The 25168-nt window shown below is 46.2% G+C and overlaps 1 protein-coding gene across 5 annotated transcripts in view; it reads right to left on the bottom strand.

The window, feature by feature from the left end:
- The window catches only part of TMEM255A (transmembrane protein 255A), a 59145-nt gene that overhangs the window by 22042 nt on the left and 11935 nt on the right, over window positions 1-25168 (bottom strand). For all 5 annotated transcript variants that reach the window (XR_012160987.2, XR_012160988.2, XM_073361313.2 and 2 more), the window contains exons 3-4: window positions 19131-19193; window positions 4953-5042 (exon numbers count right to left, since the gene is read on the bottom strand). Coding sequence is in view for 3 of the 5 variants with exons in the window: in XM_073361313.2 (XP_073217414.1) it covers window positions 4953-5042; window positions 19131-19193 (153 nt within the window). In the remaining 2 variants the exon portion in view is untranslated. The remainder of the gene's footprint in view (window positions 1-4952; window positions 5043-19130; window positions 19194-25168) is intronic.

Below are 25168 nucleotides of genomic sequence, written 5' to 3'. Positions count from 1 at the left end.
GGCGGTGACGCAGGCCTCACCAGACGCTGCAGACTCAGCGGAGCGCACCTCGTCCTCACCATGAGATCTATCTCATGCCTGCAGGCATCGGGCCTTCCGCCCGAGGTTCAACAGACCATGCAGGATCTGCCTTTTGATGGAGCGGGCCTGTTCGTGGAGCAGACTGACTCTAGGCTGCATAGCCTAAAAGACTCCAGGGCTACCATGAAACCCTTGGGTAGGCACACGCTGGCAACCCAACACAAACATTTCAAGCCTCAGCAGCAGCAGTGCTCCTATCCTCTTCAGCCGAGGAGGACTTTTCTGGGAGATGGGACAGGAATGGCAGACACAAGCCTTCCCGCCCCCAGCCCGGGCAGGGGCAGGGCCCGACTAAACCAACGTCAGGTTTAAAGCAGGCCTTTTGAAGGTTCACCTGAGGACAGTGCATCAGCCACAATTCCGGATCCTTCCCCGTCTTTCTTGAATCATCTGTCCCACTTCTACCGTGCCTGGTCCCAAATAACTTTGGACCGCTGGGTTCTCTGTACGGTAGAAGTGAGATATTCTCTCCAATTCTGCTCCTACCTCCCCACCACCCCCCTTCCCCGTCCCTCTTCAGAGACCCCTCTCACAAGCAACTCCTTATCCAGGAGGTGCAGGGGCTCCTCGCTATGGGAGCGGTGGAGGAGATTCCTCAGGAGCTCAGGGGCAAGGGCTTCTATTCTCGATACTTCCTAATCCCCAAGGCCAAGGGGGGTCTGAGACCCATTCTAGATCTGCAAGGACTCAACAAGTTCCTGGTAAAGTTGAAGTTCCCCATGGTCTCCCTGGGTACAATTATCCCTTCTCTGGATCCGGGAGACTGGTACGCTGCCCTCGACATGAAAGATGCGTACTTTCACATAACCATTCGGCCTGCACACAGATGATTCCTATGGTTCCTGATTGACCACAAACATCATTCATTTACGGTCCTTCCATTCGACCTTTCTACAGCCCCCCACATGTTCACCAAGTGCATGTTGGTTGTGGCCACTTTCCTCCGTTGGAGGTAGGTGCAGGTATACCCCTACCTCGATGACTGGCTGCTCAGAGGCCACACCAGGGGGCAGGTGGAGTCTCAGGTCAAATTGGTCAGATCCACATTCGAGAGACTGGGTCTCTTCCTCAACTTGAACAAGTCAACCTTGTCACCGACCCAAAGAACAGAATTCTTCGGGGTGCTGTTGGACTTGGTTCAGGCTAGAGCACTTTTGCCAGAGTCCCAATTCCAAGCCATGACGGACATCATTCAAGGCCTCAGGCAATATCCCACCACTGCAGCAAGGGGATGCCTGAGTCTCCTTGTCCACATGGCAGCCTGCACTTACGTGACCCAGCATGCCAGACTGAAGCTCAGGCCACTCCAGGTGTGTCTCACTTCAACCTATCACCTGGGACACAACAGCCTGAATTCAGTGGTCATGGTGCCGGGGCAGGTGCTCGAGTCCCTTCATTGGTGGCTCGACACTTGGTCAGTATGCGAAGGAGTCCCCTTCAACAGCCCTCAGCCCTCCTTGTCCCTGGTAATGGACGCGACGGCTCTGGGATTGGAGGCACATCTGGGAGACTGCCAAACACAGGGCCTGTGGTCACAGGACGAGCTGTCCCTCCATGTCAACATCAAGGAGCTGAGGGCAGTGTGACTAACATGTCAGACCTTTCAAGCCCAACTACAAGGCCCGTGTGTAGCAGTTCTGACAGACAACACCACTGCCATGTTTTACATCAACAAGTAGGGTAAAGCCCGTTCCTCTCCTTTATGTCGGGAAGCCTCTAGCTGTGGGAGTTCTGCGTAGCCCACTCCATCCACCTGGAAGAATCCTTTCTACCAGAAGTTCAGAACGCACTGGCAGACCACCTCAGCAGGTCCTTCTGCAATCACAAGTGGTCCATCCGGCCAGATGTCATACACTCCATCTTCCAAAGGTGGGGGTTTCCCCAGGTCGATCTGTTCGCCACCTGGAGCAACAGAAAGTGCCCAATGTTCTGCTCCTTCTAGAGACACAGCCCAGGATCAATTACGGATGCACTCCTGCTACCCTGGGGAGGCCGCCTGCTCTACGTCTTTCCCCCGTTCCTTCTCATGTACAAGGTCCTCCTCAAGGTCTGCAGGGATGAGGCAGAGATAATTCTGGTGGCACCAGCGTGGCCTCGACAACATTGGTACACCACACTCCTGGAACTGTCAGTGGACGCCCCTGTCACGTTGCCTCTCCACCCCAACCTGATCACTCAGGACCTTGGTTGTCTTCATCACACCGACCTGCAGTCTCTCCACCTCACAGCTTGGAAGCTTCATGGCTGAACTCCGTGGAGCTTCTGTGCTCAGAACAAGTAAGGGAGGTCTACTCAGTAGCAGGAAGCCCTCCACTAGAGCCATGTATCTGGGAAAGTGGAAAAGATTTACTTGTTGGTGCGACCAGCGTCATACACCCCTCTCCAGACACCTGTACCTCTCATCCTAGAGTACCTTCTGCACCTGAAACAGCAAGGCCTGGCAGCGTCCTCCATAAGGGTTCACCTCACTGCTATCTCGGCCTTCCACACAGGAGCGTCTGGATGCTCCATCTTCGCCAACCCTATGGATGGTCGGTTCCTTGAGGGTCTGGAACAGCTACATCCCCAGATCAGGCAGCCTGTCCCCGCATGGGACCTTAACCTGGTCCTCTCCAAGCTAATGAGGCCTCCATTCGAACTGCTGGCAACTTGCTCTCTTCTCTATCTGTCGTGGAAGGTAGCCTTTCTGGTCGCCATTACATCTGCAAGCAGTATGTCTAAGTTAAAGGCCCTTACCTCAGACCCACCTTATATGGTTTTCCACAGGGATAAGGTGCAACTCAGACCTCTTTACAGGCCTTTCTTCTGAAGGCTGTGTCACACTTCCACACTAGTCAGGACATTTTCCTGCCTGTTTTTTAACCTAAGCCTCATGCCAGGGCAGCAACTTGGTCCTCGGTGCATACATTCACCTCTCATTACGCCATCATCCAGCATGCCAGAGATGATGCAGCTTTCGGCAGAGCGGTACTCCAATCAGTGATTCCATAACTCCGACCCTGCCGCCTAGGTAAGGCTTGGGAGTCACTTAACTGGAACTGATATGAGCAATCACTCGAAGAAGGAAGAATGGTTACTCACCTTCTTGTAACTGTTGTTCTTTGAGACGTATTGCTCATATCCATTCCAAACCCACCAGCCTTCCCCTCTGTCGGAGTAACCGGCAAGAAGGAACTGAGGAGGCGCTAGGTCGGCAGGGTCATATATCGAGCGCCATCAAGGCACCACTCCAGGGGGCTCCACAGCCAACCCGACAGGTGCTTCTAGGGGAAAAACTTTCCGACGACACCTAATTGGAATGGACATGAGCAACACGTCTCGAAGAACAACAGTTACGAGAAGGTGAGTAACCGTTTTTTATCATCCTCTATGTGGGTGTATGTGGGAACCGTGGAAAGGCACTGGAGGACTATCAGCATAGTAGTGGTTTATCCTGCATCCTCATTGCAAAGCAGGTGGGTTACCAGTCTGAGTGAAAGGCTCACTCCAACTTAGCCTAGATGCCAGGATGAGCCAGCTAGCTAGCCTGGGCCGAAAGCACCGCTGCACTAGGGAGAGGGATTTTTGTATATGGACGGAGGGGGGGAGGGACTAGGAGCAACTCTCAACTAAGAGCCCAGGCAAGAGCAGGGAAGACATCTCTTTATTTAGGGAGCTGTTGGAAGCTGGGCTCTCTGAAAGATCTGGCCCAATGCTTATAACAGTGTGTTGGGGTAGGGGAATGGCAGCAGAAAGAACATGACGTACTCAGAGGTACATTAACACTTGAAAAAGGTGATTTTCTTGGACAGGTACAAGGGGAAGCAAAGCCAAAACCAGGTTCATTAATCAAGATACAGAAACCAGAGCCTGGCACTCTTGTTGTTCCAACTGATCTGCTCTCGCCATCGCATACAAACATTGGGGGGTTGGCAAAGACGAATCTCAGACTTACATCATTGTGCAGCAGGTAAAATCAGCTACTGTGATCCTTAAACAGCAGTGCTGAGATCAGATCCAGAGCACCCCACATGGCCAGGATCAGCCAGAAATTAAAAACAGCTTGATATTTTTACCTAAGCTAATACTTTACGTTGCACAGAAACATGGAAGTCAGAGATGGAAAAGAAACCTACTCATCAGAGCCAGACAGACAAGCAGAGAAATGTCATTTCTATTGTTGAGGGTTGGACTGCTTTGTTGTGGTTTGAGGCATTCTAGGGGTTCACTCTCTAAAATATGGCCCAGGAGTAACTAAGGTTGTATGGCCTTAATAACCTAATTATACGCCAATATAGCTAATGCATCTAAGATCTCAGCTGGTGCACTGTGCCCACTGGCTACCGTACAGACCAATACTGTCGTATTGTTTCCTTATGCTCCCCCATTTGTCTGTATCCATTTGTTGTCTCTTGTCTTATACTTAGATTGTAAACTCCTTGGAGCAGGAACAGTGAAATCACCAGCATCTATTTGATGGTATGTGTTACACAAAGTTCCAGGTCACTAAACTCTTCCCACTATATCTCACTGCTACCCATCCAGCTGCTACACCAGAACAGTAACACATACAGAGAGCCTTTCACACTGATGTACTTTATCAGCTGAACCTATCACTTCATCCCCCACTGAAATGTAACTACTGCTCAAGTTAGGTGGCTGTTGAACTCTGCAGAGAAAATGAAGATCACACATTGGACAGTAACTGAAGAGGAATATTGTATCTGAGACCATGGCTACAGAAACACAGTACAGAGAAGACAGAAAAGCTTTGCTGAGTTGTCTTTTAGAAGGTATTTTCCCTTCATTTCAGACATGGGATTGATCCACTACGGTGTGGAATGCGGAGAGTGTAGGTATAGCAGCATGCATGTTCCTTTGGAAATACTTACTATGTGTCTGGCAGCAAAGACACCATCAACTATGGCACAGCAGAACGCAGCAATGACTCCAAAACTGATGAAGACAATGGATGCAACTAGCTGTGGAAGGAAAACAAAGCAAAAGTATCATCTGCTTCTACAAAACATTTACTACTTCACACTTACATAAGGAGATTTATAAACCTATCTATCCCAATCAATAAACGTCCAGATGATCAAAGGTCCAAACACTGCCCTAGGCTGCACACATGCAGTTCTCACTGAAATCAATCAATCGGATGCACATCAAAAGGCAAGAGTTTGTCGCTAAAGAAAGTTTTTGTGAATGCATCGCAACCCATGTGGCAAAACAGCACTTGACTCTCTGCTGGAGAAGTGTATTGGGGATTTTCTGTTGTAACATAAGGGTAATCAAGACTTACAAGTGCTACACTAAGCGTTGTAGCAATTGATTTGCTCAACAAGTCAAATGTGTTGCTATTTTAAAATTTGCTGTCACACAGTAACACGTATTCCAGTTGTTAAATTAACAGAAATACTTGGGCTGTTTCCAAAGAGTTTGTTATTGACTGAACATGCTTGTCAGCAAATGACAGATTTTTCACTCTTCTTGGTTTCTAGATCAAGGTCATCATTTGCTGAGATTATATAATTTTTATGGGAATCCCTACAATGGGCTAGATATTCAAGAAAGGATGCTTCCTATATAAAACCCTGGAACCAGAACACACGTGACTAGCCTAGGCCGTCCGTACTACAAGACCATGTCACGTCTCTCTTTGACCCATCTGTATATGGTCTAACAGAGCTTGACACTGGAAGTTCTCTGCATGCAGGGTTCTGTTTGTCTTCAGTGGCTATTCCGGGCATGGAGGATTTGCAAGAATGGACCTTTATGCTGTAAAGTCATCAGGGAAGGGACCATGTGCCTGATTCTCCTCGCAAACCAGCTCTACACCCGTGTGACACCACTGCCTTCAGCAGAGTTCTCACTTAGGTCCGATCCTGCCACCAAATCCACAGAAAGACCCTTATCACCATGGCGACTCCCTCTGAAGTCAGCAGAGCTCTACGCAGGCACAAGTCTGCCTGCAAGGATCCAATTGTAAGATCAGTGCCTAGCTCCTGACTGCAAGTATAAGACAAGAGCGAGGCCCATTGAGAAATGACAAATTGTTTTACTGCCTGGTATTCAGTAGAGCTGAGTGAAGGATTAACGACAGGATTCCAGGCCACCCAGCTTTAGACTTTGCTACACCACAAGCCAGACTCATTGAAAGATTCACTGAGAGTTGCCAACCTTTTGAGCAAGCTCAGAGCTGATTTCTGGGCAAGTGCCAAATCCCAAGCCAAATTCCTGGTTTCCCTTGATTTTGAGCTGAAACTCGACCCTTGCAAATGAATTTTGCTTTAATTTTCCAGTTCCATTTGGAGCCCAACTATCACAGTTAAAGTCAGGAGGTCTGGATCCACACGAGCTGGATCTCCATGAAGCTAGACCATGGTGTTTTGCAAGGCTCCAACTTTCAGGAACAAGAAAACAGGGAGACGTGCAGTCAGTGCGAGTTCCTCTCTAGACAGGATCTGGCCAACTGTGTATTGCACCCTGCCCACACGGGGACAAAGCCCTGAGGCCAGAGGGTTGATACTTCATCCCAGTGGCCATCCAGGTTGGATGGCAGAACCGTAGCACCGTGTGTCCCCACGAAAACGTGTCCATGTCTCAGGAGGTTGATTCACTGAGCTGCATCATCAAGTACTCTAGGATTGAACATCTCCCTCCGCTTGAGAGGAAAGGGCTCAGGTTACCCAGCCCTCCCCTCCAACTTGCTGTGGGGAGGAGTTTCTTGCCTCCCTCTTCTGGCAGCTGTTCTTTCGCCCACTCTCTTTCTTCCTCTACTGGGGGGAGGGCTAATCTCACTTGTGGGATTTCTCCCCCACATTCAACATCAGGCAAATAGTCCCATCTCCAATGTGGAGAAGAACTGCACAGTGACAGATGCAGCTGTCCACACACACACAGTGGGAGAGCTGGCTGGCTACCAGCCCAATCCCAGCAAGGGCTGCGGTGCCTCCAGGCTGGCCCCTTGGTCCCTTGAAGGCAGTGACTTGGCTGCAGCAGCTGAGCATGAGACTTCTAAATTATATTATGTAACAACAACAAACCCAAAAAGCCAGGAAATTCACTGTTGACAATGATCTGCTGCGGGGGAAAATAATGGGTTTGTGCCCTTTTTTCGCACTTCTTCCCAATGTCTAAATAAAAGACCTTGTTCTGCCTGTCTTCTACATGAGAAACTCAGGGCTCCTCTACCGTGTTTCTCCTGGAAGTCTCCATGGACAACTGGAGAATGGGTAGAATGAGGACATTACTAGTGACAGTGAAAGCAGAGCCAAGGAGAAAGGATATTCAGTCAGGCTGTGGGTTTTTTTTCCTTTTTGCTACCACCCGTTTCACTCAGACACCTGACAGACTTTTAGGAGAAAAACTCTCTTGGCTAACAAGTCATCCCCCCTCCACACTTTCAATTAGGGGCTGAGGAGCACATTCTAGCTCTCTGGTCCTCCATGGAAGCCTGCAGCCCTAAAAAGGGTGGTCAAGACGGGCTAATCTGCATATTGCGAAGGGTTTATTTATTAAATAGCAGAATTAAAAATGTTTAAAATACAACAAAGAAATGGGGCACGGGGGGGGGAGGGGGAGAAGGGCCAGACACCCAATCTACCCTGCTTTAAAGATTATCTTTAAGGGTATGTCTGTCTTCTCTGGGGAAAAAAAAAAGAAAGAAAAGAAAAAAGCAAGGTGTATTCTTAACTCACATTAGCGAACTCAGGTTAAAAGAGCAGCAGACACAGCAGCTAAGCCATGATCAGCTCAAGTTCAACCCCACGCTCTCCTACAGGCTTTAGCCAGTGCTGCGAGCCCAAGTTAAAAGCCAAGCTGCTGTGTTATTCTTACTGCTATTTTAACCATGTTAGGTAACCTGAATTAAGAACACTCCTCCCCCTCTTCCCAGCGAAGACATGCCCTAAGGAAGGGCTGGCCTTCTGTTGAAGGGGCTAAGAACGAATGCCATGCCTGCTCTTCCTAATGAACTGTCTTGGTTGGATATTGCGGCCCGAACCTGCCTGCCAAAGTGCCTATAGAAAACAATTGTTTGATCATCCCCTTGCCAAAATCCACTTGACTTGGCTAATAAGCATGGGGAGGGGAGAGAGCGCCTTGCTATAATATGAATCCTTCCAAGCCTTTTCTGCCCTCCTTTCCACTTGGTTTCACTTTCCTGCATTCCAGGAGAATGAGTCTTCCCTTTGGAAAGGTTGCTGGTGTATTCCACACACTTCTCTGCCACAGGCTTGAAATACTGCGATTTTCTTTCTCTCTAAATTATCCTTGTCTCTTCAGAAGCCAGTTCAGTGTGTGTTGAGAGATGGGGAGGCGGGGAGGCACATCTATATGTGAAGGACTAAAAGCTGTTCGTTTTGTCAAGGTTTTGTTTTCACCCTTAAGAAAAGGCAGCCCTGTAGCCGGATTTATGGGCTACTTCAGAAGACACCGCTTGGGGGGAACTGGCATATTTCCCCTGCAGAACAGAGAAATGCTCTAACGGTTGTTTCCTATGCTTTTTCCATTCTCTGATGTTGAGGAAATCGGTCACTCGTTTACTGGCAGGAATGGAAAGTTGCTGTTGCCCATGTGAATGGGCTGCTTTGGTAGAAGGTAGAATAGGGGTAGCATGGCATTGCCAACACTTGCAAATTTACTGCAAGTTTTTTGGTATTGGGTGTTTGTCTTGAAGTCCCAGCTCCTGGAGTCACATGACTACTTAAGACTCTCAAAATGTAAGTTTCTAACCTGCCTCGTTATGGAGAGCAACTGAAAAATGTGAACCCCGGTCCTCAAAAACTAGAAGCCCCAAAACAACCCCAAATTATTATCTTTAAAATCTCATGATTTTTAAGCCAGCCTCACTATTTTCAGCCAGAAATCCCTCCCCTGTGAGAGAAAAAGTCGTTTTACAGAGCTGGGATCATATATCCACCTCATTACTGACTTGATCATATCCAGTTTGCTGCTACGGAGGAACTGAGGAGGTTAGCAGGAAGCTTAAGGAAGTCCTGAGATCAGGTTACTGCCTGCCAAAGTTACCTGGAAAAGGCTGGCGTATTTCTTTATCTGAAACACTTCCTGCTGTGTCTGTCACAGCTCCACAAAACCAGCTTAGCCACTGAGGTGCCTCTCAGGGAGAGCAGAAAAATGCTAAGGGCCCGACAGGAAAGTGCTCATGCAAGAGAGACAGCACCGGAGGGGGGTTTCTTTAGCCTTCTGTGATCAAGAGACAAATCAGCATCAGTCCCAGAGGTCTCCTTCCCATGTGAGGCAGGGATCAGCACAGAAAGCAGGAAAATCCAGGTTGGGGACTGGACGTATTTGAGCCTGTCAGAGTGAATGAGGACAAAGAACCCAGAATATGCCCTGTCTTGACCAAGCCACAGAATAGCACTTGTCAGTGAGGGTATTCACGAGGATCCAGTTACTTTAAATAACTTAAAAAGTAGAGGGCAAAGGCAACTGGTTGCTGGGAGCAAGCAAGACAATCAGACAATCTCCTCTATTGCCAGGCTAGTGATGCAAGTACACAAATGTTCCTCTAAGCAGGCTGCATTATCAAAGTGATGATGGGAAGCTGGACAAATAAATATACACATTCACATGGAGGATGTTCACAAGTAGGGAGTGGCACATAGCCCATTTGCTTGCAGGGACACAAGTTCTCCAGAACTTGACTGGGGAAATTGACTGGGATAGCTATAGTGGAGTAATTACTGCAGAATAAAGTCACTTTTATTCCAGAATAGATTGTCTACACAGGGGAGTGGTACCAGCATAACTATAGCAGAATAATTATTCCGCTATAGCTATGCCGGTCAATTTCGCAGTGTAGATAAACCCTTAGAAAAACCTTGCAGGTTGGCCAAATGTGCAATTGAGGCAGCTTAATGCAAGCCTGAAATCTCCGTAAGAGGAACATTAGCAAGGCTTGGAGCTGTTACTGGCTTAGGCTGTTAACTCACATTGAAATGACTCAAGCAGATCTGAAAGGAAAGTGGTCCAGAAGGCGGGAGATAAGGAGAGTAATGGGGAGCAGAGGCAACATGGGATGGAAAAGACAGGAAGGAGAGGGAAAAAGGAAGAGGAGGAGAATGAGAGAATAGAAAGGGAGTGAGGGGAAGAAGTGGAGGGAGAGGAGAAGAGAGGCTGGGGCTGTAAGAGGGAATGACACCGAGACAACATACGGTTACATTTCTTCTACAGGGAGTGCATCAGAGAGACGCTCTCCCCAGGAAATGCTCTCCACACTTTCCCCATGAAAGCCAGAAGGTGGATTCTCTCACAGTGGCTCTCAGGATGAACCATGGCCAGGTCCTCAGTGACAGGCCCCAAAGTGCCAAGCAAGACATCGCACTGTGCAAACACTACATTGGTGTTTTTAGCAATCTGCACTGGCTGCCCAGCTGGAGTCTGAGATGTAGCTGGTGGCCTACACAAAGCTATGTGTAGCTGCAGGTTGACGTTAGCAATTATCTAGGACAGCAGATTTAGGGCAGTGGAAGGGAGAGAAGGAAGATGGCACCTGCACAATTAGGTCAGTCAATTGTTTATTTTCTCCCTTCTTTAAAAGAACTTTCGAAATGGAGCATAATGCCTGAGACTCTCTCTTGTCCCATAGCTAATAAACATGTCTGTTGGCAGCGTGCTAGCAGCATACTGTAGTGTTAATCTGAATAAGCCACCGTGATTACTGAAGGGTTCCTTCTGCAAATATGTACTGAGTGTCTCTCTGACTCCCAGCGGAACTACAGCGAGTAATAGATGTTTGCAGGATCAGGTCCTAAGTTAGTAAACCGTTGTATTTTATTAGCCTCTCATGTAAACATTACAGAGTTTCATCTCTTCTGGTAGGAGTTCCACGGCCACTGCACAATCATAGTTAAAATAGGTACCCTGATCCAATTACAAGTTTTTATCTGGCAAGCGTAACTGACTACAGTTCCTGTGCATACAGACACAGGAAGGTATCTTCATGGCAATTTAATTTCTATTCTGATACTGGAGAAGCTACCCAGGATATGACTATAGAAGCACCATTAGCAGTTCTACAATGAAGGTTGTGCTGAGTTCTAGTCTATGCAGGGAAGAAAGCCCTTCTATTTGCCGTGACAAATATGTACTCTACACTATAATATGTGGGAACAAGGGGAAGAGAGGCAATGGGTCAAATGCTTTTCCTCATTGTTGAACAATTCTGCCGGAGGCTTTTACCAAGCTAATGCACCGCAGCAGGTCATGGAGAAAACAGTATTTTTAAACCCTCACCCAGGCCCTAAACAATTCAGTGAATATTATGTTAACATGCAACATACGAACCATCCTTGTAAAACCAGGGGTGTCTGACAGGAATAAAGGGCCAGGAGTGGACACACTCAAAACACAGACAGGAACTGTGTTCCAAGCACTAGCTGCTGCCATGGCAAAGTTGCATTCACCAGCCAACCTAAGGTCATGGTGTGGTCCTTGCTGGGGTCACAGATACCTTTTTGGACAGGCCCCAAGGGCGATGTCCTGATCAGGTAACAAACCAGGCCTAGTTTACAGGTGAACATGAGATCGACCTCGCTACACTGCTTAGGGTACTGAAAAATGTTACACCTATATTGCCATAGTTAGGTCAAACTAACCCCCAGCGTAGATGCAGCCAGGTCGATGGAAGGATTCTTTTCTTCCGTCAACATAGCTGCCGTGAGTTGGAGAGATGGATTAACTACATCGACGGGAAAAACCCCGTCCATCGATGTAGGAAGCGTCGAGGCTGCTGCTGTAGCATAGACGTGCCCTGATAGGCTGCTCAGGGCTTCGAAAAAATGCAACAAAGCCAACTTCAAGTCACTCTCTTATTTTATAGGCAGCCCCATAAAGAATGCAGGGCAGGCGTAATCTGAGAATGCAGGGCAGGCGTGGTTACTCAGCCAGCGCCTGAATATCCTAGTGCTGCAGCACCATGAGCCAGCTGCAAGCAGCAGACAACCCTGCTGGGGGAATGACCACATCACAAGGGAACGTGTTGCTGTTGCAACAAACGTGGATTGCAATAAACATGGGTTGGGCTAAGTGAAACAAACACCTTCATACCACATCAGACACACAGGGTCGGGTTCTCTGCTACAAGCTAGCTCTGCAACATTTGCTATGCACCTACTGCGGCAGGACATCTTGTTAAGGTGTGTGAGCCACTTTCATGTATGGGACTATCCCTGTGCTCTGCAGTGAACAGAGCACTCACAAAATGGAGGGCTGGACAGCACTGGCTAGCACTAGGATCAGCGATGGCAGGTGCTTCTCCAGCTTTGCAAACTCACATTGGCCCTGGCCAGCAGCAACCTTATTCCTGGACTTCTCCTGCAGGGGCGGCCAACCAATGTTCCCTCTAATTTTTGACAGGCCATGTGCACAAAAAATTTCTTCTGCGCAAATTGTTGTGCTTCTGTGCAAATTTTTGTGCGTGTGGTGTTTTGCCGTGCGCGCGGGGTTTAGGATCCGTGTGCGCGCGGACACGCGGACAGCTTAGAGGGAACAGTGCGGCCAACCGTGCCAAACTGTATTACTGGTTGTGATGAATGTGGAGGTGCTCGACAATGAACATTCATCTGCACTCCCAAAATGCGCAGGATTTCTGAGCGTAGGATGGCCACTCACGCATTCCTGGAATACTAGACATTCCAGTACTTCCAGAGACGGCGTGACCCCCACCCCACCTGTGTGACCTCACATAGTGCATGCAAGGTCATCACGCTAACGGGGATGGAGCAGCGCGCTCTTCGAAAAGGCATCCAATCCTGGACAAAACCACGTTTGGTTTTGTCTCAGTACTGGATGGGGGACAAATCACCCAAAAAGAGAGGGCTGTCTTGTTTAAAATTGGATGAGTGGCCTCCGGTTTGTTGGAATGTCAGAGAGAGCAGACAGTTTAATCACACAGACGGCAAGCCACTATGGCTGAAGGCGTCTAGCTGCCAAACAACGGAGCAACCATCCCTGGAGTAGTATCTTAGGCCTGGTCTACACTGCAGGGTTAGGCTGACCTAAGCTGCCTGGCATCGACCTTGCTGTGGAAGTGTCTTCACTTAAATTTGGCTCCTGCCGACTTAAGTGCTTCCCTCTGCCGATATAGTAACTCCACCTCCTCGTGCGGTTGATGTAATTAGGTCGATGTGGTGTCATTTTAGACACTGCGTTGCTTACATCGACTGTTACTGGCTTTCAGGAGCCATCTCACTATACCCCATGCTGAGAACACAATCAATACAAGCCCGTGTGGTTAGGACACACACTGTTGACACAAGGAGCCAAGTGTGTGCACACGCAAGCGATTTAATAATTGCAGAAGCTGGTATGCCAATGTAAGTTAGATCGACATAATTTTGTGGTGTACACATGGCCTTAGATGCTCTGGCTGGGCCACTGGGAAAACCAGTCTGAAGCTAAGGGAAGTCTTCACACCTGGGCCCTGTAACAAAAGCCGTTGAGCAATAGAATAATTGGATTCATCCACAGCCAAGGCAGGTGGGGCTTTGAGAAAAGGGTGTTCCCTGAAGGGAAAAACGTAGTCCAGGAGACAGTGACACACACTGACTCTCTGGAATCAAATCAATGACCAGGCTGGGGCCCACAACTCCTGGGCTTCCTCAAGTCATGAGCGTTACAGGACCAGAGCAAGCCCAGTTTAAGAAGGAACCCATCTAACGTACCTAGTAGTGAAGTGTAAGATTGGGTGACTAAACATGCATGCCAGCTGTTTGCTGTTTTGAAATCCTTTTCTTTAATGCTTTTTTCCATTCTCTAAGAAACCTGCTTGTTTTATGAAGGCTGTCAATCATATTTCCCAAGGGAAGAAATGCAGGTGTCTAGTCAGGCCTGCATGGCAATAAGTGGGTGGTACCAGCGGGGTGTCGTACCCAGATTCCAGTCTAACAGTGGGAAATTCTCCTCCCCGAGACAGATAAGGGCATGAGGCCAACCACCTGGGTACACTCAGAAACACCAGCAACCCCATAACTGTGACACAAATTTTGCAGCACAGAGAGAGATCCACATTATAGTTCTGACTAAACCAGTCTCTACAAGTCAGGAGTGGTGGCAGTAACTTCCTTTGTACTCTTGAGTGAGGAAATGGGCCAAACCGACTAGCATCCTTTGGAGAGGATCACGTCCTAGAGGCTGGGTTCAGTTTTGCATTTAGTTTGAAGGAAGACTTCTAAGCAATGAGTGGGATTCACAAACTGCTATAGTTCCTACAGAGCAGTGGCTTCCAAATTGCTCTAAGGACCAATTTTTGGTGGTCTGCAAAGAGCTGGCTGTTCCCACAAAGCTAACCCTCTTTGTGTCATACACTCAATCACGTTAAAAAGACAGCATAGGATACTTTAAATGCCTTTCCGCAGCTTAGTTTTCAGTGTAAGCGATTATTGTAATTGCCACGGGGCTGCGACACAGTTGTGGATGGGAGGGGAGTTGTGCATGAGACAGTCCTCCTGTGAAGAGATGGTCTACAGTATGCTACGAAAAAGTGTGAGAACCTGCTCGCCAGCCCCAGCAGCATGAGAGCATCCTGGAAAAGGCTTAAAGTGAATGTTCGGCAAGGTCCATGTTAGCCAAGGCACAAACCTCTATATCAGAGCTGGGATACTGAACTAATAGTTTCTCTTCTCATTTTAGCGGATATTAGGGGAACGTTGATGTATCTTGTTTCCCTGTCATTTACAGCTTCTCATATCTGTGGTTTGGATCCTTTTGTTACTGGATGAAAAATAAATCTCATTTTATGCTACCCCGTTGGAGAGGTGCTTGAAAATAAAGCCATAAGGAATAAAGAGCGTGATCGACCCCACCCTCAGATACACTGCATTAAAATACTTTTGCGTATGAAGCCTGAGAAGTTGATCATGTTTCAATTACAATCTGCCGCCCCACTTCCACCACCTACATTACTCAGTGACACTTCTCTATAAATATCTGATGGACATTTCACCTATCTTTTTTTTTTTTTCTCCTCTAAAGCATACCATTGTTTCCAGAAGGTTTTTCGGTTTTAATCACTCTTGGGCTGTCTGTTGGATTGGCATTCCCACTAGCCCCCCATATAAATCATGCCACATCATTTGGCTTTAAAATAAATATTTAATCTGATTTTAGATTGATTGATAAATACAGTAAGGCCAAAAAAGAATTGTGCATCACCCCTCAGAAAAGTGACTTATTAAAAATGATTTCAAATACAGTATGATATGAGCACAGGAAAGACATGGGGCTTGATCGTACAGCGTTCTGAGTACCCTGGCTCAGTCCAACAAAGTACTCAAACATGCGCTTAACTTTAAGCACTTGAAGAAAAGGAGTACTTGTGGCACCTTAGAGACTAACCAATTTATTTGAGCATGAGCTTTCGTGAGCTACGAAAGCTCATGCTCAAATAAATTGGTTAGTCTCTAAGGTGCCACAAGTACTCCTTTTCTTTTTGCGAATACAGACTAACACGGCTGTTCCTCTGAAACCTGTCTTTAAGCACTTGAGTATTCCACTGAGTTTAAGGGGACAGTGCACATGCTTAAAGTTAAGCCTGTGCTTAAATATTTTCCTGGATTGGGCCAGAGTGCTCCCATGTGCTAATTTTTGCTTCTTAAAGACAGCCCAAAAGGGTTGTTTACATTTTTCTTTCTTGCTTGTTTTTTTTACCTTATAAATATCAGGGCTGACAACACTGGTTTCCCTTGGTTTTGCTGGAGGACTTGCTGGGGTTCTCCAAGGATGTACATTGTTATCTCTCAAACCTCAGCTGACAGGATGGGAGAGGGAAGATGTTCATTCTTTAACAAAGGCTTCCTTTCTCCAAAGCATTAGTCAGGCATTGGAGTTAAATGGATATAAGCAAAAGGAAAACATAATTTTGAAAAGCCTGATTAAAAATACCTTCCCTGCCCAACTTTCCCCTCTCATTGCTCTTGTGATATCATTTCACTATTTCTCCAAATACTGCAGTCTTTCAGGCTTCATAGGACCTGAATTTACAAGCAAGAAGTAACTTTTTGTGAAAATAATTATTTCAGGCCTTTCCTATATGACAAACAAGAAGGAAGAAAAAAAAAAGGCAGGGCACAAGCTCATTTCCCCCCTTTTTTGCAGGTGTCACCTGAGGTGCATAAAGTGCTTTGATATGTTGGAATATGAGGTGCTACAGGGAAATCTCTTGGCCATTACCCTGGTACCCTGCTTTCCTGAACATTAAGGGAGGAGGAGGAGGAAGATGGCAGGGAGTTAACGTGTAGGTAGGTACAGGTATGTTGCGAATAGGTACAGTTATGGGCTCAGGAAGTTCCCACGTAAATACAGTTCTGTTCCAAGTTCCATCCTGACCTCTGACACCTTTTCACTTGCTCAAAACTTAAACTTTCTCAAAACCGCTCCTGTGGGGCTCATGTCTTCCATGCTTCAACTTAGCTTACTTTTTTTTTTTTTTTTTAAATTTCAAGAAGTTCAGTACGGCAGATTGGAGTTATTCAGTGAAAGGAGTGGTCATTTCCCAAACATTCCTCAGATAAGCTGCATGCACACTGCTAACAACAGAAGAAACAACAGTGTTTCAAGTTCTGAGCATGGCAAGTGTGGAACATTCATGACAAACTTCTCTACGTTTTATCATGCATAATCACTCCTCATGCAAATCTAAACAGCGAAGGCAAAAATGAGTTACACCCAGCAAGGGACATAAAAGGGACTAAGACGACATTCTATAAATATATTCAGATAAAAAGGAAGACAAGGAAAGTGTAGGTCCTCTAGTTAGCAAGGAAAGACTGCTAATAACTGATGACATCATGGAGGCTGAGGTGTTTAATGCTTATTTTGCTTCAGTCTTCACTAAAAAGGTAAATTGTGACCAAATACATAGCACAATTAATATTAACAACAGAGGGGAAGGAATACAAGTCAAAGTAGGGAAAGAACAGGTTAAAAATATTTAGATAAGTTAGATGTATTCAAGTTGGCAGGACCTGATGAAATTCACCCTAGGGTACATAAGGAACTAGCTGAAGCAATCTCAGAACCGTTAGTGATTATCTTTGAGAACTCATGGAGGATGGATGAAGTCCCAGAGAAGGGCAAGTCATACCTATCTTTAAAAAGGGGAACAAACAGGACACAGGAAATTACAGACCAGTCAGCCTAACTGGAAAGATGCTGGAACAAATTATTATAAAATCAATGTGTAAGCACCTAGAGGATAATAGGGTTATTAGTAATAACCAACATGGATTTGTCAAGAACTAATCATTACAAACCAACCTAATTTTCTTCGTTGACTGGGTTACTGGCCTAGTGGATAGGGGGATAACTGCAGACATCCTATAGCTTGATTTTACTAAAGCTTTTGACATAGTTTCACTTGACATTCTCATAGGCAAACTAGGGAAATGGGTACTAGACAAAATTACTATAAGGTGAGTGCACAAGTGTTTGAAAGACCATACTCAAAGAGTACTTATCAATGGTTTACTGCCAAACTGGGAGGGTGTATCAAGTGGGCTCCTGCAGCGATCAAGTCCTGGGTCTTGTACTATTCAATATTTTCATTAAGGACTTGGATAATGGAGTGGAAAATACACTTATAAAATCTGCGGGTGACACCAAGCTGGGAGGGGTTGCAATCACTTTGGAGAACAGGATGAGAATTCAAAATGACCTTGACAAATTAAAGAACTGGTTTGAAATCAACAGGATGAAATTCAATAAGGACAAGTGTGTAGTATTTTATTTGGGAAGGAAAAACAAACAAATGTACAGCCACAAAATGGGGAATAACTGGCTAGGCAGTAATAGTGCTGAAAAGGATGGGGGGGGTTATAGTGGGTAACAAACTAAATATGAGTCAACAATGTGATTCAGTTGAAAAGACGGCTAATATTCTGGCGTCCTGTAACAGGGTTGGCTGCCTCCTGAGCTGCCCCTTGTGGCCAGAGGTCAGTCTGCAGTGCCCTGCCCTTTCTCCTCTTTCTTCAGTCCCCGGGTAATTCAAAGAATCCCCTCAAGGGGTCCCATTTATTTAGTCTCTAAGTGCACACTGGCCCTCCAGGCCCTCCCCTAGTTCAGTCTTTCTCTCCCGGTTGTCCAAAATAACACAAAGTCTTTGAAAACAGAACTCAAACTCTCACAGGCTTCATCCCAGTTTCAGCTGGGCACAGCCCTTCCTCTCTGAGGGTCGGTCGGTCTGTCTGCTTCCCAGTACCTCCTGCCTGGAGTTTGCCCTTTTCCACAAAAAGAAAAGGAGTACTTGTGGCACCTTAGAGCCTAACCAATTTATTTGAAGCTTTCGTGAGCTACAGCTCACTTCATCGGATGTGTTAGTCTCTAAGGTGCCACAAGTACTCCTTTTCTTTTTGCGAATACAGAGTAACACGGCTGTTACTCTGAAACCCTTCTCCACAGGCTTTCGCAGCTGATGTCTTCCACTTGGTGACTCAGGGCCCTGCAGGAGCCTTCGACTACTCCCTTAAGTGTCTAAAGGCGTAGTTGCAGTTTCCTAAGCTTCTCCCCCTTCGCTGCAACTTCCTGATCCTTTTATACTGGAATCACCTGATTCCACTCACCTGGCTCATTCTGTAAAGACTTAGGCCCAGGCTCTCCAGTCCATGGACAAGCCACCCTGTTAATACATGTAACAGGAGTGTCATATGTAAGGCACCAGCAGAGCAGAAGTTTTGCCTAAGGAAGGACTGTGGGTTCCAGACTTAAAGAGTATTTTCGGGTTGTCAGTAATACCATTGTGCTGGCTCTTTTTATTCAGGGTTTTTGGGCCAGATCCTCAGCTGGTAAGGTCAGGGCAGCTCTAATGACCTTAATGGAGCTACAGTGAATTACAGCAGTGGAATAGCTGGCCCTTTAAACTTAACTACAAATGAGACAAAGACATGGAAGTTCATTCGTTACTGTTCAACAAGTCTACAAAAATGTAAGGCTGACAAAGGCGGTACTTTAGTGCTAGGCAAACACATTCTAGCACTTTAAAAAGAAGGTTTATTACTATTGTTTTGGTAATTTTTAAAATAAATTAGCTATACAGATACTGAACTTACCATTTGTCTTTTGTTTTCTATCAAGTTTGATCCAATTATTCCAAGAAATGACCCAAAACCAAGCTGAAAAGCAACATATTGCAAATGTTTACATATGGAAGATACCCACCATAGTTAGCATACACACAGAGTAGGGTTAGACCCAGAAGCAACAAAAAAATGTATTTCAAACATTTAACCTTTCCTCTTTTTACAAGAGGCCCAAATTTAAAATCTCATGCAGCTGAAGACAACAAATGCTGGAATCATGTTCGTGGTGTGATGCCTCTAATTCTTCCTACCTGAATTGCTGAGTACACAATTTACACGGCAATAAAAATTACCTCAAGTATATAAAAATTAAAAAAAATATAGAAACGTGAAAAATATAAAAACTAAAAATAAAAAATTAAAAATAAAAAAAACATTGGAAAACGGATGCAAGATGAGGATTTGTATTGCTGGTCTTCTTGGAAAAAAGTTGGCCCATGCACGCCCCCTCCAGCAAACATTTACGCACGCAAATAACTTTATGTATGTGGAGCAGACCCATGGAAATCAACGGGACAATGCAATAAATGTTTGCAAGACCTGGGCCTAAGACTGTGCCAAGGATCACCAAAATCTTAAATTAAACAATGAGATTGTTAGTCATTAGAAGTACATTTTTGTATTTATTGCACTGACATTCATACTAGCACTCATTTAACTTCTTCCATTCCTGCCTCATTTAAAGGGGTGTCACGAGATGCTTTTGAGGACAATTAACAATAATCCTAAAGCAAACTATTAGAAAATAATCTCACTGCCCTTAGTCAGCATAATGTCTCAGTACAATAGACCCTGCTGTGCCTGTTTTATATAGTTTGTTTATTAACCTAATGATTGAATGCTATTGATCCTCTTATTAAATCTGAAAACCCAATTGATCAGCTGCTGTAGGTTTTGAGGATTTTGGTCTAGATGCTGGTAGCAGCTACCCAAGAAATAAAACAGGGAAGAGTGTCCCTGAATGACCACATTAGAATGATTCAAGGAACAGAGACAAGTAGCTTGTGATCCACATTTGGGTTCTGGAAAAGGAAAATTTGTTTTCTACAACCTATATTAATCGAAACGTCCATGAAATTTAGCCAACACAAAGTGAATGAAAACAGACGTTTGGATTTAAGTCCTTCCCTGCTTTGTTTGCAACCCAAATACTTCAGTATTATTGTGTAATGCAAAAGAAGCAGAAAGTGAAACTGACTGGTCTATTTTCATTGTCCAAACTGAGCAAAAAGGAGTCAAACAGCAAAACTCACAAATATCAAATTACACTTTTCAAATTATTTCAACATAGGAATCTACAGCACTATTAGCAATAAAGCCATAGACAGCACTTTTCACCTGACAGCGTTTAAGCAGCCGGGCAAGGTGGTTTAGCAGGTATCTAGAGCAGATATTTAAGAAAACTTGCATGTGTCTGTACACAATTGATCTGACATACATTTAAAGAGAAATGTGCACTTGGCTGTAGAGAATAGCCACAGACCAAAAGGTGAAATGCAATAATAACTGAAATGGAAAAGTATGAATGAAACTTGTGCAGATGCAGCAGTAACAGTGTCCATGGGTCTGTCCACCCAGTATAGCAGGGGTAGACAGAAAAATACTGTATTGGTATTTACCAGACTTCATTCGTCACCAAAGGGAAAGAGAACTCAGTGAGCCTGAGTTGTCATGTTATACACCGGTGGCTACATTCAGAGAGGAAAAGAACAAAACAACCAAAGCTGTGTTAGTACTGTAAGAAAGAGATGGCATTTAGGGTGGCATTGGAATCTGCTGTCACACCAAAAGAGTACATAGCTTCCCGGAATGGCCTTTTACACTTACATTTGGATGTAATATGAAGACATCTCAGTAAGCATTGTGTGGCCTCCACAAAAACAGTCACATTTCCAAACCCAGCTGTCTTACAGATCAAGTCTCATGATATTTGGTGGTGCTTTTTCTTTTTAAACTCCCAGCTCCTGGACTCGTGTGATTACACGAGAATTTCAGCTTGCCTTTAAACCAAACAAAAAGGTTTCTAGCCCTCAGTTGTGGAGAAAAGCTTGCAATTATGAAATCTGAAGTCTCTAAAACCCAAAGATAAATTTATAACTTTTGTTGTAAAAAATCTCATTGTTTTTAAGCAAAGCTTGTAATTTTTTGGGCCTGGTTCATGATTTCCGAACACATGGGGATGGCAATCTTGCCTACACCCACCAAATACTCCCTTAAATATCTTTCACTCCAATTCTCCGCTCACATGTTAACTCAAACTTAAGGTACAAGAAGAAAAAACACACCAACAAAAAGTCTTATCCCCAAAACGTCATCATAAGAATCTGCTATCCAGAGCAATGTCATGCACAAGGTACATTGGCCAAAACAGGCAGGGTCCCTAGGAGGCATAATGGATCATGTAAAAAGGCAACTACTTAGCTAGTTTTGCTAAACAATAAAATTAACCCCAGATATCTTGATGTTGATTTATGCATTTTATGAATAACTAATGGCACGAAAAGAATAAAGTGTCAAGTAATAATTTCTGTGATTTCCCATTTTGATGGTTTTCTTCTGGGGCAGGGGTATCGGAAATGTAACCACCTGATCAGTGGGAGGATGGTTTTGAAAAGGAAATTTGGAAGCCTGCTCACTAAAATGCATTACAGGAAGGATAGTCCAGGACTTAAGGCACTCGCCTGGGACATAGGAGATCTGGATTCCATTCCTTGCTCCGCCACAGACCTTCTATGTGACCTTGGGCATTTCACTTAGCCTCCCCGTGCCTCAGTTCTCCATCTGTAAAATAGTTCCCTGCCTCACAGGGGTGTTGTGAGGATAAATACATTAAAAGATTGTAAGGTGCTCAGACACTGTAGTGATGGGGGTCAGATAAGGTGCTACAGTAGCAATAATGAGTATGATAGATTAGAGATTTGCTCTCAGTTTGTGCACCTATCTTATCCACCTGCCATGATTTAACTTCTCTTAGCACAAATAATTCGTATTTTATTAGAGTAGCAAGAAATAACTGCAAGCGCCAGGTATTTTTTTATTGTTTGGTTTTGTTTCTCAGAATTGGTCATACAACTTTTTACAGACATGCAACTTTTTGCGGGGGGTGAAGGGGTGTGAGGGCTCTGGTTGGGGGTGCAGGCCCGGGGGTGAGGCCCAGGATGAGGGGCTCAGGGCTGGAGTAGAGGGTTGGGATGCAGGGGTGTGAGGGCTCTGGCTGGTGGGGGGGGGGCAGGCCGGGAATGAGGAGCTCAGGGCTGGAGCAGAGAACTGGGGTGCTGGGGGTAAGGGCTCTGGGATGGGGCCGGGGATGAGGGGCTCAGGGCCAGAGTAGAGGGTTGAAGGGAAGGGGTGTAAGAGCTCCAGCTGGGGATGTGGGCTCTGGGATGGGGCCGGGGATGAGGGGCTCAGGGCTGGAGCAGAGGACTGGGGTGCAGGGGGTGAGGGCTCTGGGATGGGGCCGGGGATGAGGGGTTTGGGGTGCAGGAGGGTGCTCAGGGGCTACAGCGGGGAGAGAGGACTCCCCCCAGCTCTCTCTCCTCACAGCAGCAGCACCTGGGCTGGTCTCTCCCCGCCATGGCAGCTCTGGGGTTGGGGCTGCAGGATAGGCACCCCTACTCCAGCCCCAGAAAGTCTGGGCTGGGGGAGGGCTCCCCGGCCGTGGTGGGGGCCAGGCCAGTCTGGTTGTGGCTGAGGCAACATCACCGCAGCAGGTCTGGACGACCTGTCCACGGCTGGGTCTGGGCCACTCCGGCCACGCTTGGGGCCAGCCCTGGCCACACTGCAGCAGAGTTGGGGTTGGGGGAGGGGTGCCCCATGGCCCAGCAGGTTGGGATCCGGCAGCAGGGGCATCCCTCCCCCGGCTGTGGCAGGTCCCAGGGTGGGTTTCTTGAGCACCTGCACAGCCACGCAGCTCACAGGGATCTTAGGGGGCAACTGCAGATAGTTTTAAACACGACAGACGGAATCGGTCTTAGAAGGAGCCAGCATGGACCTTCTTGCCACACATGCCAATGTTATCTCAAAAATTAGGGCCTATGTGAACCCAGAAGCAATGGAAGAACTGCTGGTCAGCAAGAAGCAAGCAGGAGAAAAGGCCTCAGGGAAAAAGGGTGTTGTGAATCTTATCTAGATTAAGACTGAACATAAGGGTGAGCTGTCTCAAAGTGTTTTTTTTAGCTGAAGTCAGTAATTGGCCGTGACATCATACATTTGCAAAAAGAGTTATGAATTTGAGGGTTCTTTGTCAGACCCTACCTGATCATGCTGGAGCCTGCCAGAATGAGACGGTTTTCCCTGGGTCTGGCTGATTTGTAAGCATACTGATCATATGCTTATGAATACTTTGTTACTGTGTTCGGGGGAGAGCAATTGTATAAAATAACCATTTGGCCTTTGGACTTAAGAAAGGAATTTATCTCCCATATTAATATTTCCACTATTAAAAATTCCAACAAGGGGTCCCCCCTTCAGACACCTGACCATGATAAGGAGAAGAAAGAAGAGGACATGGGAGGATACGTTTGGTGAGAGCCTGCAAGCCAGGGCTGCATCAGACCGGGAGCAGAGGGCCTGGAGGGTGAATATTGCAGAGAGAATGGACAGGGAAAGAGCAAACAGGAGAAAGCCCCAGAAGACACAGAGGGAGATGCACCAGGATATAATGGGGCTTCTCCGGCAGCATACACAGATGCTGTAGAGTCTTGATGACCTACAGGTCCAACAATCAAGGGCTCACCTCCCTTTGCAGTCGTTGGAGAACTCGATTTGAGCATCTACCTACACATCCACCCCCCAACATTTCACATGGCATCATGGGCTGTTTCACATACATTGACCTGTGAGAGCTACGATTGCTATATGTGTAGCCAATAAGAACTGAATTGGACAGGAGTGTTCGTTCCTCTTGTGAAGTTCTGTTAATTTAATTCAGAAGTTTTTATTGTATTTGCTTTTTAATTGCACGTTGGAATTTTGCACTGGTTTTGATATGCAATAAAATTTATTTTTTGGTAAATAATTCATTTTTATTACTTCACAGTATATGCTGCAGAATGCCAAGTGCTACTGAAAGCGCCCACTACTTGTTATTGTACAGGGCACCAGAACTCACAGGATCAGTGACAAACACCGAGTAATAATTATGAATATACAATAAGCACTGCAAAATTAATAGGTGCATTACCAGACAGGGTTATAGTCATAAATGTACACCAAGCACCACACAATTCCTAACAGCCCCCAGAACTGCAGGGCCAGACAGAGCACAGTTCACCGCAGCACATTACTGCAGCTGACTGTCAAAAAGCTCTTTCAAGGCCTCCTCAGCTGCATAGCTCCGCATTGAGCTCTAATAGCCCTGGTGTCTGGCTGTGCAAACTCAGTCTGGCCATGTGAACTCAGTCTGGCTGTGTGAATTCAGCTGCTCCACCTCGGCCCTCCACCCTGGCAGTAACTTTTACCCCTTTGCCTAACAGATAGTGGGCAGGATACAACATGAAGCTATAACCATTGGGATAGCTTTTTCATTGAGATCCAATCCAGTGAGTAAACAACGCCAGCACCCTTTCAATCTACCAAACATACATTCAACTGTCATTCTGCACCTGCTGAACTGGTAGGCGAATCTTTCCTTGGTGCTGTGAGGTGGCTGGTGTACGGCTTCATGTGCCAGGAGAGCAAGGGGTAGGCTGGGTTCCTCAGGATCACTATTGGCACTTCAACATCCCCAATGGTAATCTGCTGGTCAGGAAAGAATGTCCCTGCTCACAGCTTTCTGAACAGCCTTGTGCTCTTATAGATGCGAGTGTCTTCCCTGACCAGCCCACACTGATGTTGGTGAAGTATCCCTGATGATGAAGGCTAAGATTTTGTCACAAGCAAAAAAGAAAAATTCCCGGAAGCCGTGACCTGTCTGTGGCTTTTACTAAAAATATACCCAACAAAATGGGGATCTGCAGGTCCCCACACCACCTGAAGCAGGGCAGCTGCACAGGGGCTAGGAGTCGCAT

Source organism: Lepidochelys kempii, chromosome 9 (assembly GCF_965140285.1).
Source record: "Lepidochelys kempii isolate rLepKem1 chromosome 9, rLepKem1.hap1, whole genome shotgun sequence".
NCBI classification, from domain to species: Eukaryota; Metazoa; Chordata; order Testudines; family Cheloniidae; genus Lepidochelys; species Lepidochelys kempii.
The sequence above is the reverse complement of the archived record's forward strand: the minus strand, read 5'-3'. Positions and strand labels throughout refer to the sequence as shown.